Source organism: Ranitomeya imitator, chromosome 4 (genome assembly GCF_032444005.1).
Source record: "Ranitomeya imitator isolate aRanImi1 chromosome 4, aRanImi1.pri, whole genome shotgun sequence".
NCBI lineage: Eukaryota > Metazoa > Chordata > Amphibia > Anura > Dendrobatidae > Ranitomeya > Ranitomeya imitator.
Window position 1 is genome coordinate 637,654,664 of NC_091285.1, and position 19,031 is coordinate 637,673,694.

The following is a 19,031-nucleotide window of genomic DNA, read 5'->3' on the forward strand; positions in this document are numbered from 1 at the left end:
CACTGTGGAAACTTCATACTGAGAGAGGGGGACTGTGGTGGCATCATACTGAGAGAGGGGCACTGTGGGGGTATCATAATGAGAGGGGCACTATGGGGGCATCATACTGAGGGGGACTGTGGGGGCATCATACTGAGAGAGGGGCACTGTGGTGGCATCATACTGAGACAGGGGGACTGTAGGGACATCATACTGAGAGCGGCACTGTAGGGGCATCATACTGAGAGAGGGGCACTGTGGGGACTTCATAGTGAGGGAGTAGCTCTGTGAGGGAATTATGAGAGAGGCACTGTTAGGGTACCGTACTGTGAGTGGGGGCACTATGGGGGCATTATATTGTGTAGGGAGGCATCTTTGAAGGCATCATAATCATAGGGTCATCATATTGTACTACATGGGGAGACATCTTACCATATGGGGGCCATGAAAAGGTTTCCTTTTGGGCAGGGGGCTTCACTAAAGCCACTATTTCTGTATGGTCACACAAAAAGGACTGGGTGGGGTGTGAGTTGCAGTAATGGCGCTGGAGTCTTTCCTGTGTCTATAGATTTGTGTGGGGGCACTTCACATTGGCCAGGTGAATGTAACACCCAGTTGTCGATTTAGTCTTAGGTCCCATCTGCCGTACTGCAGTGTGGAGCACTGATTATTCTATGTGTGCCATTTTTGGTGATAATTCGGCCTATAGTTATGGCACTAGGTTAGGAAGTACAATGTTCTGCCCCCAATTGGTTTTGATCACCGACACGTTTAGTAGAGGAAAATGCCTAAAAAAAATAAATTATTCTTGTCGCCATGGTAACAGAGACCTTAGCGCCAATGAGCGGGATAAAATGTGTATCACCAACCGTACTTCCTAGAAAAGAATACGAACATCTCATAGGACAATCTCTCTGTCAGTCAAAATGATAGACAAGCGTCACCTCCAGTAGAAAGCAGGATCAGCTCTGACCGCTGCTGCAGCCAATAAGCAAGCGACCTCTATTTAACCCCGCCTACGTCATGGCAACGTTGTCCTTCAGCCAAACCACAAAAAAAAAGCTTTTACCTACCTTGCTGGGGGTTAAGCGTCAACCAATAAAATGTCTTCAATCAGAGATAGGCAGCGCAGTTATCCAATAGATTGCTGAGAAACCGGTCAATGGGTGGGACTTGTGAAATGTCCTTTTGTACAGTGGTCGAGTGAAGGAGACGGTATTACAGGTGATGTTGGCATGGCGTTGGCATGCGGGGAGTCGCTGTAAATCGTTCCATTAGCCTGTAATGCTGGCAATGTGTGAGCCAGGTGGAGTCTAAGAGCAGCTTAGGCTTCTCTCCAGTGCTGGCTGTGAGCTCAGCCTGCGTTTACTGTTGGAGTCACGTGATGCGACTTTAGTGCGATTTGTGCACTACTTTATTTTTTCTTTCAGACTGGAACATTTTTTTATTGCCATGGAGATCCCCAGTGAAAGCTCCTACTGCCATATAGTGACTTCAGGAGGCAAATAACCTGCCTAATACCCCTCATTACCCCTTGTACCCCCCCAAAACAGCCATCAGATTCCCAGTCACAGTATTGATCAGTGGGAACCGGGCGCTGAGACCCCCACAGAGCGGTCTGATCACTGACTGCTCCCCACCGCTGGCTTCAGGGGTGTAGGAACATGGCAGACAGGAGGGGGGTCCTCCCGGGACGCCGTGACAACGCCATGGGGTCCCCCCCCCCTCCGCCATTTCCAACTAGGCGACTGCGGCATTGAAGAGGTTAATACGCTGCGACAGGAGCGAGCGCCGGTCACATCTCTTAGGGCTTGTTCACACGGCATCGTCTTCCGGCAGTAAAAGCCGTCAGTTCAAGCAGCAGACGCCTCAGGAATCGCTCCTTTTCTCCGCAGTTCTGAAATCTAATTTTTTTTCATCTTCATTTTATTTATTATTTCTTTTTAATTATTACTTTTTTTTTTTTTTTGTGCCTTTTTATCGGCTGTTCCTGGACTCGTTTACATTCCAGCCACGCGTACAATAAATGCTGATTCTCCTTTTTTTTTTTTTTTCATCTGTGGACCAAAACGCACGATCGCTTTCTTCTCTAATTATTGTGGGTTTTTTTCCCTCTTTATTTGATGCATTTTTGGTGCAGATTTAGGTGTAGAATAAATGAATAACTGCTGATTTTTTTTTTTAAATTATTTATATTTTTGGGTGCGGATTTGCAGCAGGGTTTTTTTGTGTTTTTTTGTTGTTGTTTTTTTTACATCAATTTGCACTTTAAAAAAAAATAGTGGTACTTTTTTTTCTTTACATCTTTTAATTTTTATGTGCATTTTTTACATATGTGTTTTTTTTTCAGGCTCCATATAGAGAGAATGAAAACCTGAAATGTTCGGAGGCCAGAAAATATCAACAAGGAATCATTTTCTTACAAATTTATTGGACTGTTCTTTTGGTAATTTTCTTAGCACATTTTCCACCGTTTTTTTTTTATCAGAGCCACATATGTGTAACACAGCCGGCGCCCACGCTATAGGAAGCAGCGTCTCCATGCAAGCAGAGCACACATCCATGCAAGCACGGAATACATCCATGCAAGCAGAGCGCACATCCATGCAAGCAGAGCGCACATCCATGCAAGCACGGAACACATCCATGAAGCAGAGCGCACATCAAGCAAGCACAGGCACATCCATGCCAGCACGGCTCACATCCATGCAAGCAGAGCGCACATCCATGCAACCACAGCGCACATCCATGCAACCAGGGCGCACATCCATGCAAGCACGGCGCACATCCATGCAAGCACGGCTCACATCCATGCAAGCAGAGCGCACATCCATGCAAGCAGAGCGCACATCCATACAAGCAGAGCGCACATCCATGCAAGCACGGAACACATCCATGAAGCAGAGCGCACATCAAGCAAGCACAGGCACATCCATGCAAGCACGGAATACATCCATGCAAGCAGAGCGCACATCCATGCAAGCAGAGCGCACATCCATGCAAGCACGGAACACATCCATGAAGCAGAGCGCACATCAAGCAAGCACAGGCACATCCATGCCAGCACGGCTCACATCCATGCAAGCAGAGCGCACATCCATGCAACCACAGCGCACATCCATGCAACCAGGGCGCACATCCATGCAAGCACGGCGCACATCCATGCAAGCACGGCTCACATCCATGCAAGCAGAGCGCACATCCATGCAAGCAGAGCGCACATCCATACAAGCAGAGCGCACATCCATGCAAGCAGGGCACACATCCATGCAAGCAGGGCACACATCCATGCAAGCAGAGCGCACATCCATGCAAGCACGGCACACATCCATGCAAGCAGAGCGCACATCCATGCAAGCACGGCACACATCCATGCAAGTGCGGCGCACATCCATGCAAGCACGGCGCACATCCATGAAGCAGAGCACACATCCATGAAACAGTGCGCACATCCATACAAGCAGAGCGCACATCCATGCAAGCACAGGGCACATCCAGGCAAGCAGAGCGCACATCCATGCAAGCATGGCGCACATCCATGCAAGCAAGGCGCACATCTATGCAAGCACGGCGCATATCTATGCAAGCAGAGCGCACATCCATGCAAGCAGAGAGCACATCCATGCAAGCAGAGCGCACATCCAGGCAAGCAGAGCGTACATCCATGCAAGCAGAGTGCACATCCATGCAAGCTCGGCGCAGATCCATGCAAGCAGAGGGCACATCCATGCAAGCAGGGTGCACATCCATGCAAGCAGAGGGCACATCCATGCAAGCACGGCGCGGATCCATGCAAGCAGAGCGCACATCCATGCAAGCACGGCGCACATCCATGCAAGCAGAGGGCACATCCATACAAGCAGAGGGCACATCCATGCAAGCACGGCGCACATCCATGCAAGCAGAGGGCACATCCATGCAAGCACGGCGCGGATCCATGCAAGCAGAGCGCACATCCATGCAAGCACGGCGCACATCCATGCAAGCAGAGGGCACATCCATACAAGCAGAGGGCACATCCATGCAAGCACGGCGCACATCCATGCAAGCAGAGCGCACATCCATGCAAGCAGAGCGCACATCCATGCAAGCAGAGCACACATCCATGCAAGCACGGCGCACATCCATGCAAGCAGAGGGCACATCCATGCAAGCACGGCGCACATCTATGCAAGCACGGTGCAGATCCATGCAAGCAGAGCGAACATCCATGCAAGCAGAGCGCACATCCATGCAAGCAGAGTGCACATCCATGCAAGCAGAGCGCACATCCATGCAAGCACGGCGCACATCCATGCAAGCAGAGGGCACATCCATGCAAGCAGAGGGCACATCAATGCAAGCAGAGGGCACATCCATGCAAGCAGAGGGCACATCCATGCAAGCATGGCGGACATCCATGGCGCACATCCATGTAAGCACGGTGCACATCCATGCAAGCACGGTGCACATCCATGCAAGCACGGCGCACATCCATGCAAGCAGAGCGCACATCCATGTAAGCAGAGCGCACATCCATGCAAGCAGAGGGCACATCCATGCAAGCACGGCGCGGATCCATGCAAGCAGAGCGCACATCCATGCAAGCACGGCGCACATCCATGCAAGCAGAGGGCACATCCATGCAAGCATAGGGCACATCCATGCAAGCACGGCGCACATCCATGCAAGCATAGGGCACATCCATGCAAGCAGAGCGCACATCCATGCAAGCAGAGCGCACATCCATGCAAGCACGGCGCACATCCATGCAAGCAGAGCGCACATCCATGCTAGCACGGCACACATCCATGCAAGCAGAGGGCACATCCATGCAAGCAGAGGGCACATCCATGCAAGCACGGTGCAGATCCATGCAAGCAGAGGGCACATCCATGCTAGCACGGCGCACATCCATGCAAGCAGAGCGCACATCCATGCTAGCACGGCACACATCCATGCAAGCAGAGGGCACATCCATGCAAGCAGAGGGCACATCCATGCAAGCACGGCGCACATCCATGCAAGCAGAGCGCACATCCATGCAAGCAGAGCGCACATCCATGCAAGCAGAGCGCACATCCATGCAAGCAGAGCGCACATCCATGCAAGCACGGCGCACATCCATGCAAGCAGAGCGCACATCCATGCTAGCACGGCACACATCCATGCAAGCAGAGGGCACATCCATGCAAGCAGAGGGCACATCCATGCAAGCACGGTGCAGATCCATGCAAGCAGAGGGCACATCCATGCTAGCACGGCGCACATCCATGCAAGCAGAGCGCACATCCATGCTAGCACGGCACACATCCATGCAAGCAGAGGGCACATCCATGCAAGCAGAGGGCACATCCATGCAAGCACGGTGCAGATCCATGCAAGCAGAGGGCACATCCATGCTAGCACGGCGCACATCCATGCAAGCAGAGCGCACATCCATGCTAGCACGGCACACATCCATGCAAGCAGAGGGCACATCCATGCAAGCAGAGGGCACATCCATGCAAGCATGGCGCACATCCATGCAAGCACGGTGCAGATCCATGCAAGCAGAGCGCACATCCATGCAAGCACGGCGCACATCCATGCAAGCAGAGGGCACATCCATGCAAGCAGAGGGCACATCCATGCAAGCAGAGGGCACATCCATGCAAGCATGGCACACATCCATGGCGCACATCCATGTAAGCACGGTGCACATCCATGCAAGCAGAGGGCACATCCATGCAAGCAGAGCGCACATCCATGCAAGCAGAGCGCACATCCATGCAAGCAGAGGGCACATCCATGCAAGCAGAGGGCACATCCATGCAAGCAGAGGGCACATCCATGCAAGCACAGTGCAGATCCATGCAAGCACGGTGCAGATCCATGCAAGCAGAGCGCACATCCATGCAAGCAGAGGGCACATCCATGCAAGCAGAGGGCACATCCATGCAAGCATGGCGCACATCCATGCAAGCACGGTGCAGATCCATGCAAGCAGAGCGCACATCCATGCAAGCAGAGCGCACATCCATGCAAGCACGGCGCACATCCATGCAAGCAGAGCGCACATCCATGCAAGCAGAGGGCACATCCATGCAAGCAGAGGGCACATCCATGCAAGCATGGCACACATCCATGGCGCACATCCATGTAAGCACGGTGCACATCCATGCAAGCAGAGGGCACATCCATGCAAGCAGAGCGCACATCCATGCAAGCAGAGGGCACATCCATGCAAGCAGAGGGCACATCCTTGCAAGCAGAGGGCACATCCATGCAAGCACAGCGCACATCCATGCAAGCACGGGGCAGATCCATGCAAGCAGAGCGCACGTCCATGCAAGCAGAGCGCACATCCATGCAAGCAGAGCGCACATCCATGCAAGCACGGCGCACATCCATGCAAGCAGAGGGCACATCCATGCAAGCAGAGGGCACATCCATGCAAGCAGAGCGCACATCCATGTAAGCAGAGCGCACATCCATGCAAGCAGAGCGCACATCCATGCAAGCAGAGCGCACATCCATGCAAGCAGGGCGCACATCCATGCAAGCAGAGCGCACATCCATGCAAGCAGAGCGCACATCCATGTAAGCAGAGTGTACATCCATGCAAGCAGAGTGTACATCCATGCAAGCAGAGCGCACATCCATGCAAGCAGGGCGCACATCCATGCAAGCAGAGCGCACATCCATGTAAGCAGAGCGTACATCCATGCAAGCAGAGCGCACATCCATGCAAGCAGGGCGCACATCCATGCAAGCAGAGCGCACATCCATGTAAGCAGAGGGCACATCCATGTAAGCAGAGTGTACATCCATGCAAGCAGAGTGTACATCCATGCAAGCAGGGCGCACATCCATGCAAGCAGAGCGCACATCCATGTAAGCAGAGTGTACATCCATGCAAGCAGAGCGCACATCCATGCAAGCAGGGCGCACATCCATGCAAGCAGAGCGCACATCCATGTAAGCAGAGGGCACATCCATGTAAGCAGAGTGTACATCCATGCAAGCAGGGCGCACATCCATGCAAGCAGAGCGCACATCCATGTAAGCAGAGTGTACATCCATGCAAGCAGGGCGCACATCCATGCAAGCAGAGCGCACATCCATGTAAGCAGAGCGCACATCCATGCAAGCACGGGGCCGCATCTAGAATGAATGACTTGAGCTTGCGAGCTCCTGCCTCATTTTAAAGGGGGACAGAAGTTTGGCCAATCTTGTAGTTCTCACCTACCCTGCCGTTGGGTCCTAACTTCTTTTCAGAATATTCCGTTAGAGGGGTTTCTGCAGGATTCTGCTTTCGTTCATCAGCAGTGCCACCCCTGACCATCAGTAGTGCCTGGTATGGCAACCTTGCTCCATTCACTTCAGTGAGGCTGGGTAGCAGTACCAGACACAGCCCATGGTCCGGGGTGGCGCTGAGGATGAAAGAAAGCAGCTGTGTTTTTCTAATTGTGGACAATCCCTTTTAACGGTGTATTTCCATCTCCCAGATCCTACCCCAATATGGTGTAGGTGTAATAATAATATTAGCAAATACCTCCAATTAGAAATGTATAGTTCTTCTGATTCGCTATGTGCAGGGCATTGAAGTAGCTTAGGTATCCCTGGTTACGACCACTCCTATAGTTGGTTATCAGTTAGTGGTCGTAACCATGGAATCCTAAGCTACTTCAGTTCCCTGCACATAGCGAATTAGAAGAACTATACTACATTTCTAATTGGAGGCATTTGCTAATATTATTGTTATTATTACACCTACATATTGGGATAGGGTCTTGGAGATGGCAATACCCCTTTAAGTCTTGGAGGAGATAATAAGCACCTATTGTGTTTTAGCCAATGGTGGAATCTCAGCAACTGCACCCCCAATTCGGATATATCTCTATGACATACTGAGGCCATGGGACCTCCAGCAGCATCCACAGCGAATTATTGCAGGAGGTTTTGTAACATTGCATCCACAATGCTGCTGAAATAATGCGATGGAAAATCTAAGGGAAGGTGCTATGAATTCCCAGCACAGTGTGCACAGCTGCCACTAGAGGGAGCTAGCCACATGTATTTGTATTGGCTTCAGTGGCAGCTGTATCCGATTGTATGCAGAGAGCTCCCCCTTGTGGTGACTGCGTGATGTGAAAGTTTTATCATGTAGCAAACAATAGATATGCATTATGAATTAAAAAAAGCTGAGTTGGGACTTGTTGGAGCTACAGATAGCAAGTACTTTTTTTTTGGCCGTTTAACTCCCTGATTGTGTAAATGTAGCCACTATGCTGGTGCTAGTTGTCAGCGAGCACTTACCTGGCACTGTTATTGTGCGGTTTGGCTTCCTGTGGAATCTCATCAATGTCTTCTTGCTCCAGACAGTGGGTCACAATGCAGTTCTATGTGTCCCGTCTCCTCCTGATGGTGACCCGGGCGGCCCTGAAGGTATCTGGTGTCCTGTTCTGGGTACTCGTCTATGTTGCATCTCTCCTGGCAGCCGCCTCCTACGTGCCGGACGCTCTGCGGCTTATAGCCAGGAAGCCTTTCAGGGCATTTTATTGGGAGCCACGTAAGAGCGCCCCAGCCTGCCTAACAAGCAGCGCGCACGGCCAGCACGGGCACATCCGCATCAAGGTAAGAGCCTGTGATGATTCTCATACATGGAGGTGCCACTATAATGTGAGGAGCAGTGTGGCGGATGAGAGGTGCCAGGAGGTGAGGACAAGTCATTGATCATCTACGTCTTCATTGTACAGAAGTCTGGTATACGCTTCCATTACGTGGCATCTGGAGAAAAGGGCAACCCATTAATGCTTCTTCTGCACGGATTCCCAGAGAACTGGTAATGTCCTCCACTACCTGTGTGTAATGCCTGCTCACGACTGACAGCGGTCAGAGAGCAATGATTGCTGATGATGTAATAAGGGATGGCCTCCAGCTAACAATATAATATGTAACATTACTGATCCTGAGTTACATCCTGTATTATACTCCAGAGCTGCACTCACTATTCTGCTGGAGTCACTGTGTACATTACATTACTGATCCTGTACTGATCTGGAGTTACATCCTGTATTATACCCCAGAGCTGCACTCACTATTCTGCTGGAGTCACTGTGTACATTACATTACTGATCCTGTACTGATCTGGAGTTACATCCTGTATTATACCCCAGAGCTGCACTCACTATTCTGCTGGAGTCACTGTGTACATTACATTACTGATCCTGTACTGATCTGGAGTTACATCCTGTATTATACCCCAGAGCTGCACTCACTATTCTGCTGGAGTCACTGTGTACATACAGTACATTATATTACTGATCCTGAGTTACATCCTGTATTGTACTCCAGAGCTGCACTCACTATTCTCCTGGAGTCACTGTGTACATACATTACATTACTGATCCTGTACTGATCCTGAGATACATCATGTATTATACTCCAGAGCTGCACTCACTATTCTGCTGGTGCAGTCACTGTGTACATACATTACATTACTGATCCTGAGTTACATCCTGTATTATACCCCAGAGCTGCACTCACTATTCTGCTGGTGAGTCACTATGTACATACATTACATTACTGATCCTGAGTTACATCCTGTATTATACCCCAGAGCTGCACTCACTATTCTGCTGGAGTCACTGTGTACATACAGTACATTATATTACTGATCCTGAGTTACATCCTGTATTATACTCCAGAGCTGCACTCACTATTCTGCTGGAATCACTGTGTACATACATTACTGATCCTGAGTTACATCCTGTATTGTACTCCAGAGCTGCACTCACTATTCTGCTGGTGCAGTCACTGTGTACATACATTACTGCTCCTGAGTTACATCTTGTATTGTACTTCAGAGCTGCAATCACTATTCTACTGGTGCAGTCACTGTGTACATACATTACATTACTGATCCTGATTTACCTCCTATATTATACCCCAGAGCTGCACTCACTATTCTGCTGGTGCAGTCACTGTGTACATACATTACATTACTGATCCTGAGTTACAGTGCCTACAAGTAGTATTCAACCCCCTGCAGATTTAGCAGGTTTACACATTTGGAAGTAACTTGGCATTGTGACATTTGGACTGTAGATCAGCCTGGAAGTGTGAAATGCACTGCAGCAAAAAAGAATGTTATTTCTTTGTTTATTTTTTTTTTAAATTGTAAAAAGTCTTTTCAGAGGGTCATTTATTATTCAACCCCTCAACCCACCAGAATTCTGTTTGGTTCCACTAAAGTATTAAGAAGTAGTTCAGGCACAAAGAACAATGAGCTTCACATGTTTGGATTAATTATCTCTTTTTCCAGCCTTTTCTGACTATTTAAAGGGAACCTGTCACCCCGTTTTTTGAGATTGAGCTATAAATACTGTTAAATAGGGCCTGCGCTGTGTGTTCCTATAGTGTATGTAGTGTACCCCGATTCCCCACCTATGCTGAGATATAACTTACCAAAGTCGCCGTTTTCGCCTGTCAATCAGGCTGGTCAGGTCGGGAGGGCGTGGTGACATCGCTGGTTCTTCCTCAGCTTTACGTTGGTGGCGTAGTGGCGTAATGGTGAACAAGCAGCGCGCGATCTGCGCTGTAATCCCTTGCATCGGTGGGGGCGGCCATCTTCCTGGGGCCGCGCGTGCGCAGATCGAGTGCTCTGCTGCACGGGGCTTCAGGAAAATGGCCGCGGCATGCCGCGCGTGCGCATTAGAGATCGCGGCGGCCATTTTCCCAAAGCCGAGATGCAAACTCGGCTTTGGGAAAATGGCCGCCGCGATCTCTAATGCGCACGCGCGGCATCCCGCGGCCATTTTCCTGAAGCCCCGTGCAGCAGAGCACTCGATCTGCGCACGCGCGGCCCCAGGAAGATGGCGGCCCCCACCGATGCAAGGGATTACAGCGCAGATCGCGCGCTGCTTGTTCACCATTACGCCACCAACGTAAAGCTGAGGAAGAACCAGCGATGTCACCACGCCCTCCCGACCTGACCAGCCTGATTGACAGGCGAAAACGGCGACTTTGGTAAGTTATATCTCAGCATAGGTGGGGAATCGGGGTACACTACATACACTATAGGAACACACAGCGCAGGCCCTATTTAACAGTATTTATAGCTCAATCTCAAAAAACGGGGTGACAGGTTCCCTTTAAGACCCTCCCCAAACTTGTGAACAGCACTCATACATGGTCAACATGGGAAAGACAAAGGAGCATTCCAAGGCCATCAGATACAAGATCGTGGAGGGTCACAAGGCTGGCAAGGGGTACAAAACCCTTTCCAAGGAGTTGGGCCTACCTGTCTCCACTGTTGGGAGCATCATCCGGAAGTGGAAGGCTTATGGAACTACTGTTAGCCTTCCACGGCCTGGACAGCCTTTGAAAGTTTCCTCCCGTGCCGAGGCCAGGCTTGTCCGAAGAGTCAAGGCTAACCCAAGGATAACAAGGGAGGAGCTCCGGGAAGATCTCATGGCAGTGGGGACATTGGTTTCAGTCAATACAATAAGTAACGTACTCCACCGCAATGGTCTCCGTTCCAGACGAGCCCGTAAGGTACCTTTACTTTCAAAGCGTCATGTCAAGGCTCGTCTACAGTTTGCTCATGATCACTTGGAGGACTCTGGAGACTGACTGGTTCAAGGTTCTCTGGTCTGATGAGACCAAGATCAAGATCTTTGGTGCCAACCACACACGTGACGTTTGGAGACTGGATGGCACTGCATACGACCCCAAGAATACCATCCCTACAGTCAAGCATGGTGGTGGCAGCATCATGCTGTGGGGCTGTTTCTCAGCCAAGGGGCCTGGCCATCTGGTCCGCATCCATGGGAAGATGGATAGCACGGCCTACCTGGAGATTTTGGCCAAGAACCTCCGCTCCTCCATCAAGGATCTTAAGATGGGTCGTCATTTCATCTTCCAACAAGACAACGACCCAAAGCACACAGCCAAGAAAACCAAGGCCTGGTTCAAGAGGCAAAAAATCAAGGTGTTGCAGTGGCCTAGTCAGTCTCCTGACCTTAACCCAATTGAAAACTTGTGGAAGGAGCTCAAGATTAAAGTCCACATGAGACACCCAAAGAACCTAGATAACTTGGAGAAGATCTGCATGGAGGAGTGGGCCAAGATAACTCCAGAGACCTGTGCCGGCCTGATCAGGTCTTATAAAAGACGATTATTAGCTGTAATTGCAAACAACGGTTATTCCACAAAATATTAAACCTAGGGGTTGAATAATAATTGACCCACACTTTTATGTTTAAAATTTATAAAAATTTAACTGAGCAACAAAACTTTTTGGTTTGTAAGATTTATGCATCTGTTAATAAATCCTGCTCTTGTTTGAAGTTTGAAGGCTCTAACTTCTTTGCATCTTATTAAACCTGCTAAATCTGCAGGGGGTTGAATACTACTTGTAGGCACTGTACATCCTGTATTATACTCCAGAGCTGCACTCACTATTCTGCTGGAGTCACTGTGTACATACATTACATTACTGATCCTGAGATACATCATGTATTATACTCCAGAGCTGCACTCACTATTCTGCTGGTGCAGTCACTGTGTACATACATTACATTACTGATCCTGAGTTACCTCCTGTATTATACCCCAGAGCTGCACTCACTATTCTGCTGGTGCAGTCACTGTGTACATACATTACATTACTGATCCTGAGTTACATCCTGTATTATACTCCAGAGCTGCACTCACTATTCTGCTGGTGCAGTCACTGTGTACATACATTACATTACTGATCCTGAGTTACCTCCTGTATTGTACTCCATATCTGCACTACATCACATACGCTATACTGATACTGAGTTGTTATTTTTTTTTTTGTATTTTACTTCAGTGCTGCACTCACTTATCTGCTGCATGTCATTGGAAGCAACCAACTTGTTGCAAACCTGTTGATATTCATACCTCTGACAGCTGAACTCTTATGATACTGAGGTATAAAACAATTTAGAGTGCAGAGAACCAGAGCAAACTATGAACGAAGAAACGCTGTGCGATTTCAGCACTGAAACCTGCAGAATTGTGAATGCAGCTCTAGATTATAATACAGCTAAGCTTTTAATGTAGAGCCATTCTGAAACAGATTACACATAAGCACGTGTAATGGTATGGGGAGTCTTTTTTCCTTTAGTGTTGCCTCCTCTGTGCTGTGACCCCCTCGTGCTGTTGGCAGGTACTCCTGGAGGCACCAGCTGGATGAGTTCTCCCCGGAGTATTGGACTGTGGCCGTGGATCTCAGAGGGTTCGGGAGCTCCGATGCACCTCCTGAGCTGCGGGATTACAGAATGGAGATACTACTTCAGGACATCCAGGATCTCATTACTGGGCTGGGTGAGGGCTTTTTGTCTCACTAGTCTGAGGTGGACAGGTTTGGAATGAATTTTATTATATATGGCCTGTTCTCTCTCCCACCCAGGTTACTCACACTGTATCCTAGTGGGACACGATTGGGGGGGCACCTTGGCATGGACATTTGCAGTTCGTCACAGCACCATGGTGTCTCGTCTCATCGTTATGAATGCTCCTCACCCTTCAGCCTTCCATGGTAATGTACCTTTATTATTATTTATTATTATACCATTTATTCCTTGGCACTTTACATGTGAGGATGGGTGTACATGATATAAACGAGTATAATAATCTTACACAATACAAGTCGGGCTGGTACAGGAGGAGAGAGGACCCTGCCCGCAAGGGCTCACAATCTACAAGGGATGGGTGAGGATACAATAAGTGACGGTAGAGCTGATCTGGTTTGGTGGAACGAGGGTTACTGAAGGATTTCGGCTTGTCGGGAGAAGTGGGTCTTCAGGTTCCTTTGTAAGGTTACCACTGTTGGTGAGACTCTGATATGTTGGGGTAGAGAGTTCCAGAATAGGGGGGATACACATGAAAAATCTTGGATGCAATTGTGGGAAGTGGAGATATGAGGGGAGTAGAGAAGATCATCTTGTGAGCGTAAGAGGTTGCGTGAAGGTAAGTACCAGGAGACTAGCTCACAGATATACGGGGAGACAGGTTGTGGATGGCTTTCTATGCCAAGGTTAGAGTTTTGAACTGGAGTCTCTGGGCAATGGGGAGCCAGTGAAGAGATTGACAGAGGGGAGAGGCTGAGGAATAAGTGGGGCAGGTGGATTAGTCGGGCAGAAGAGTTTAGAATAGATTGGAGGGTCGCGAGAATGTTAGAAGGGAGGCCACAAAGCAGGAGGTTGCAGTAGTTGAGGCGGGAGATGATAAGGTCATGGACTAGGGTTTTTGCAGATTCTTAATTGAGGAATGTGTGGATCCGGGAAATATTTTTTTATTTGGAGTCAGCAGGAGGTGGAAAGGGCTTGGATATGTGGTTTGAATTAGAGATCAGAGTCGAGGATTATGCCGAGGCAGCGAGCTTGTGGGACTGGGGAGAGTGAGCAGCCATTGATATTGATGGATAGGTCTGTTGGGGGGTTTGAGTGAGATGGAGGAAAGATGATGGATTCTGTTGTGTTTTATAAATCTAGCAGACAAGAAGGATGAAATAGCAGACAGACATTGTGGGATTCTGGTTAGTAGTTAGGTGATATCAGGTCCAGAGATGTAGATCTGGGTGTCGTTGGCATAGAGGTGACACTGAAAACCGTGGGACTCTATGAGCGGTCTCAGGCCGAAGGTGTAAATAGAGAAGAGCAGGGGTCCTAGAACTGAACCTTGGGGGACACCGACAGGGAGCAAGATGAGGAGGAGGAGATGTGGTGTGTAAGTGGGATACGCTCAATGTCTGATCTGTTAGGAATGAGGAGATCCAGGATATGGTCAAGTCTGTGATTCCAAGAGGTGAGACAATTTGTAGTAAGAGGGAATGGTTGGCTGTGTCAAAAGCAGAGGACAGGTCCAGGAAAAAGAGGAGACAGAAGTAGTGTTGCCTGGATTTGGTGATTTTAGTCAGGGAAGATTCAGTGTAGTGATGCAGTCGTAAGGCAGATTGAAAGCTGCCAAGGAGGGAACAGGAAGAGAGGTGGTAGGACAGTTCAAGAAGGACATGCTGTTCCAGTAGTTTTGAGTCATAGGGGAGAAGTGATATGGGGCGATTGCTAGACATAGAGGATGAATCAAGGGAGGACTTTTCGAGGATGGGTGTGATCGAGGCACATTTGAAGCATGAGGGGAAACACTAGTTGTTAGTGAGGTTGAAGAGATGGGGTAAGTTTGGGATGAAGACTGGTGAGGTTTGGGATGAGGTGGAACGGGTCGAGTGCACAGGTGGTGAAATGTGATCTTGAGAGTAGAAAGGAAAGTTGATCTTCTGTAATGGGGGAGAAGTTGGTTTTGTTGGAGGGCTGAGTAGTTGTAAAGAGGGACTGTGGGGGTTGTAGCCCAAAGCTTTCTCTGATATTATTGTTCTACTTGAAGAATGAGGCAAAGTCTTTAGCGGAGGTGCTGGAGGACAGAAGAGAGAATTGAAAGTGTTGAATAGCTGTTTAGTGTTGTGAGACAGGAAGGATATGAGAGATGAGACTTATGTTTGTTTTGCTGCACTGTGTGGACTTGAAAATGGTGAGGGACTGTTTGAATGTGATGAAGTGCTTGCTTTAGTGGAATCTTTTCCATCTCCTATGAGCAACCCTGGAAGCCTGCCTCAGTTCTTTAGTCAGGCTGGTGTGCCAGGGTTGCCTGTTGATTGTGTGAGCTTTGGTATGTGTAAGGAGGGCGACTGATTAGAAAGCTGCAGCTGTTGTTGTGTTATATAAAGCAGCAGCATCTGCATTATGTAAGGAACTTGTGTTTGCAAGAGGGAGAAGGGATTCAGAGAGTAAGTGTAGATCAAGGTCTTTAACCTCTACTCGCCGTTTTTTGCGTTTCTTTTTTCGCTCCCCTTCTTCCTAGAGCCATAATTTTTTTATTTTTCCTTCAATATGGCCGTGTGATGGCTTGTTTTTTGCGGGACAAGTTGTACTTTTGAACGACACCATTGGTTTTACCATGTTGTGTACTCCAAAACAGGAAAAAAATTCCAAGTGCGGTGAAATTGCAAAAAAAGTGTAATTCCACAACTGTTTTTTCTCCTTCGCCTCATTGGGGGACACAGGACCATGGGTTATGCTGCTGTCACTAGGAGGCTGACACTAAGCTGAGACAAAAAAAGGTTAGCTCCTCCCCTGCAGTATACACCCTCATACTGGCTTCCAGACACCCAGTTCAAGCTTAGTGTCCGTAGGAGGCACACTGATTTTTAGTCTCACGGATTTTTTCCTTTTTAATCTATTCCGGACGAAGGGGGCGACGGATTCTTTCAAGGTCCGATCTCCCCCGAACCAACAACAGGCGAGCACGGGAGTTTCACCTCACCGTATCCTCTCCTGCGACTTGGGAGCCACTGCCTGAGCTGACCTTTTTTGGGAGACGGTTTTTTTCCTAAAAGGGCGCCGATCTCCCCACGTTGTACAGAGGAGCACTGGTGTTTTACCTCCAGTATCCTCCTCTGCAGCCAGGCCTTTTTTATTGCCGGACATCTGCCCTGTCCACCAGGTTTTACCCTCGGCTGTACAGAGGCCCTATCCCCGTGGCGTCCGTGCAGACCACACTGCATCACCAATGCTCTGCGTGACTCAGGTGGTGGACGGTTCCTCTCCACCCCCCTGTCTGGGGCTGGTGGATAGAGGCTTCCCAACCCCTGCACCGTCCCTGCCATCCTAAGGCTCCTCTCACCTCCTCGGGGTAAGTGTCTCGTGGGGGTTGGGGGGGGTCGCCGGCGGTCCGGAGGGCTCCTCCTAAGCATGGCACATCGGTGGGCTGTAGCGCTATTTCGGTGGGCTGAAGCGTCGGCACTTTGCGGCCGCGCGGCGGGCCGAGGCCGCAAATTTAGCCCCCGGCTTCGGCCTAGCCGCTGGTCGCTGCCGTTAGGCTCCGCCCACCCCTGCACGTCATCGGCGGCGCCGCCCCCCGGTCCTGGCGCTTCTCGCAGCCGTCGAGATCTCTCTCCTGATCTCGGCGGCCATCTTGGTCCCTCACTGCACGCCGCAGCTCAGCTCTGCCGCATCTCTGTGTGTCACAGCGCCCACGTGCAGCCAGTTTCCCCATCTCAGGCATCACAGTTCGTCTTCCCAGGACAGCGGGACACAGGACCGGGGTAAGGAGACATCGTCAGCCTCTCCTCTGCAGCGTCGCCCTCCGCTTCCCAGGCACGGTCATAGGTTATAGACCCTGTGGTTTTTTTGCATTAGAATCATGTCGCAGTCAAGGTCTAAAAAATCCTCTAAGGTGCATACGACCTTTTTTTCTGCGTGTACCACCTGCCAGGCCCCACTTCCTAGGCCTCAAAGTTCTCCCCTCTGCTCTGCCTGCGATGCTCCATGTGCCCAGGAGCCCTCCACCGCCACCGACCCTGGCGTACCTAGCCCCCCCCCGTGGGTCGCTTCACTCTCGCAGTCCGTGGATTTTTTAGCCAACGCCATCAAATCCATTCAAAATCCTCCCGGGGAACGGGGTAATCCGTTACAGGCGTTAAGAGATCCCTCCATAGCAGGGGAATCGTCGGTCAGCAGGGGCCGCTCTCTCCATAAAGAGGCTCGGTCATCCCGAAAACGGATCCGCACTACCTCTCCTGAGCGCTCACCTCGCCACTCAGACTCTGGCAGCTCCACCTCTCGCTCACCCTCTTTGGGGGCTCACAGCGTTCACGACTCTGAACATGAGTCCGAGGTATCATTGGACCCGGAGGCTCCGGAGTTCAGAGCTACGGTTGACTCCCTCATTGTAGCAGTCAATCACGCACTTAAGGTGGATGATGACGCTAATTCCGCTCCGGAACACGCGGTCTCTTTTACCAGATCCAAACGTTCCCACAAATCTTTTGCCTCTCATCCAGCCTTTCTGGATATAGTCAGGCGTCACAGGGAGCGTCCAGATAAGCGTTTCACGGGTAAGAAGGACCTGGTATCGAAGTATCCCTTCTCAGCGGATCTCGTGAAAGACTGGACGGATCCCCCTTTAGTAGACCCGCCGGTCTCGCGCCTGGCTTCTAAAACGCTTCTTTCAGTTCCGGAGGGCGCTTCAATTAAGAGTCCCACTGAACGCCAGCTAGACTCTCTAGCTCGGTCAGTGTATGAAGCCTCTGGCTCTTCCCTGTCCCCCTCCTTCGCCGCGGCTTGGGTGACCAAGGCAATGGTTTCCTGGGCGGATGCTCTAGCGAAATCCATTAATGAACAGGACCTCCCGTCTGAGATGGCAGACCTAGCCAAGCAGTTAGCCATGGCTAGCGATTACGTGATGTTCGCATCCCTCGATGCGGCGAATTGCGCAGCATCGGCGGCTTCCAACGCCATCGCTATCAGAAGGGCTCTTTGGCTCAGAAAGTGGCGCGCAGATTCCTCCTCTAAAAAATCTCTGATCTCTCTCCCTTTTCAAAGCGGGCGTCTTTTCGTCGAAAAGCTTGACCAGCTTATTTCCGACGCCACAGGGGGAAAGAGCAAGTTCCTTCCCCAACAGAGGCCTAAGGCGGCTTTCCAGCGCCAGCCTTACTTTCGCTTTCGGCCTTTTCGTACCAGCCCAGCCTGGTCCAATCCCTCCGGTCTTCCCAGATCAGACCATTCCGCTCGCACAGACAGAGACGTTCGTCCCTCCTTCTGGCCGAATCCTTCCTGGCGCGGGAAACCGAGGCAGCCCAGAACCCGAGGTTCCAGACCTCCCAGATTTCCGTCTCAATGACTCGGGAACGGCGCCAGTCGATACCATCAGAGTAGGCGGACGCCTACTCCTTTTTCAGCAAGCCTGGCTCTCCGTCGTTCACGACGAATGGGTCAGGGATCTGGTATCGTCTGGCTACAAAATAGAGTTCTCCTCTCCTCCTCCAACTCGGTTTTTCCCCTCTCGTCTCCCCAGCTCGGCAGCTCAGTCTCGCGCCCTTCTTTGCGCCATTCACTCCCTCCGCCAGAGTGGGGTCATTGTCCCGGTCCCGGAACACGAGAGGTTCAAAGGTTTCTACTCAAACCTCTTCGTCGTGCCAAAGAAGGACGGAAAAGTGCGCCCCATTTTGGATCTGAAGCTCCTGGAGCACTTCAGGATGGAATCGCTCAGATCGGTCATCT

The 19,031-nt window shown here is 50.3% G+C and overlaps 1 protein-coding gene across 2 annotated transcripts in view; it reads left to right on the forward strand.

Moving 5' to 3' along the window:
* Positions 1 to 1,169: 1,169 nt before the first annotated feature.
* The window catches only part of EPHX3 (epoxide hydrolase 3), a 40,882-nt gene continuing 23,020 nt past the window's right edge, over positions 1,170 to 19,031 (forward strand). The window contains exons 1-6 of one of the 2 annotated variants that reach the window (XM_069766838.1): positions 1,170 to 1,203; positions 2,330 to 2,425; positions 8,322 to 8,577; positions 8,700 to 8,785; positions 13,142 to 13,299; positions 13,385 to 13,513. In XM_069766838.1, coding sequence (XP_069622939.1) covers positions 8,335 to 8,577; positions 8,700 to 8,785; positions 13,142 to 13,299; positions 13,385 to 13,513 — 616 coding nt within the window. In that variant the 5' untranslated portion in view covers positions 1,170 to 1,203; positions 2,330 to 2,425; positions 8,322 to 8,334. The remainder of the gene's footprint in view (positions 1,204 to 2,329; positions 2,426 to 8,321; positions 8,578 to 8,699; positions 8,786 to 13,141; positions 13,300 to 13,384; positions 13,514 to 19,031) is intronic. The other variant, XM_069766839.1, reaches the window with a different exon arrangement.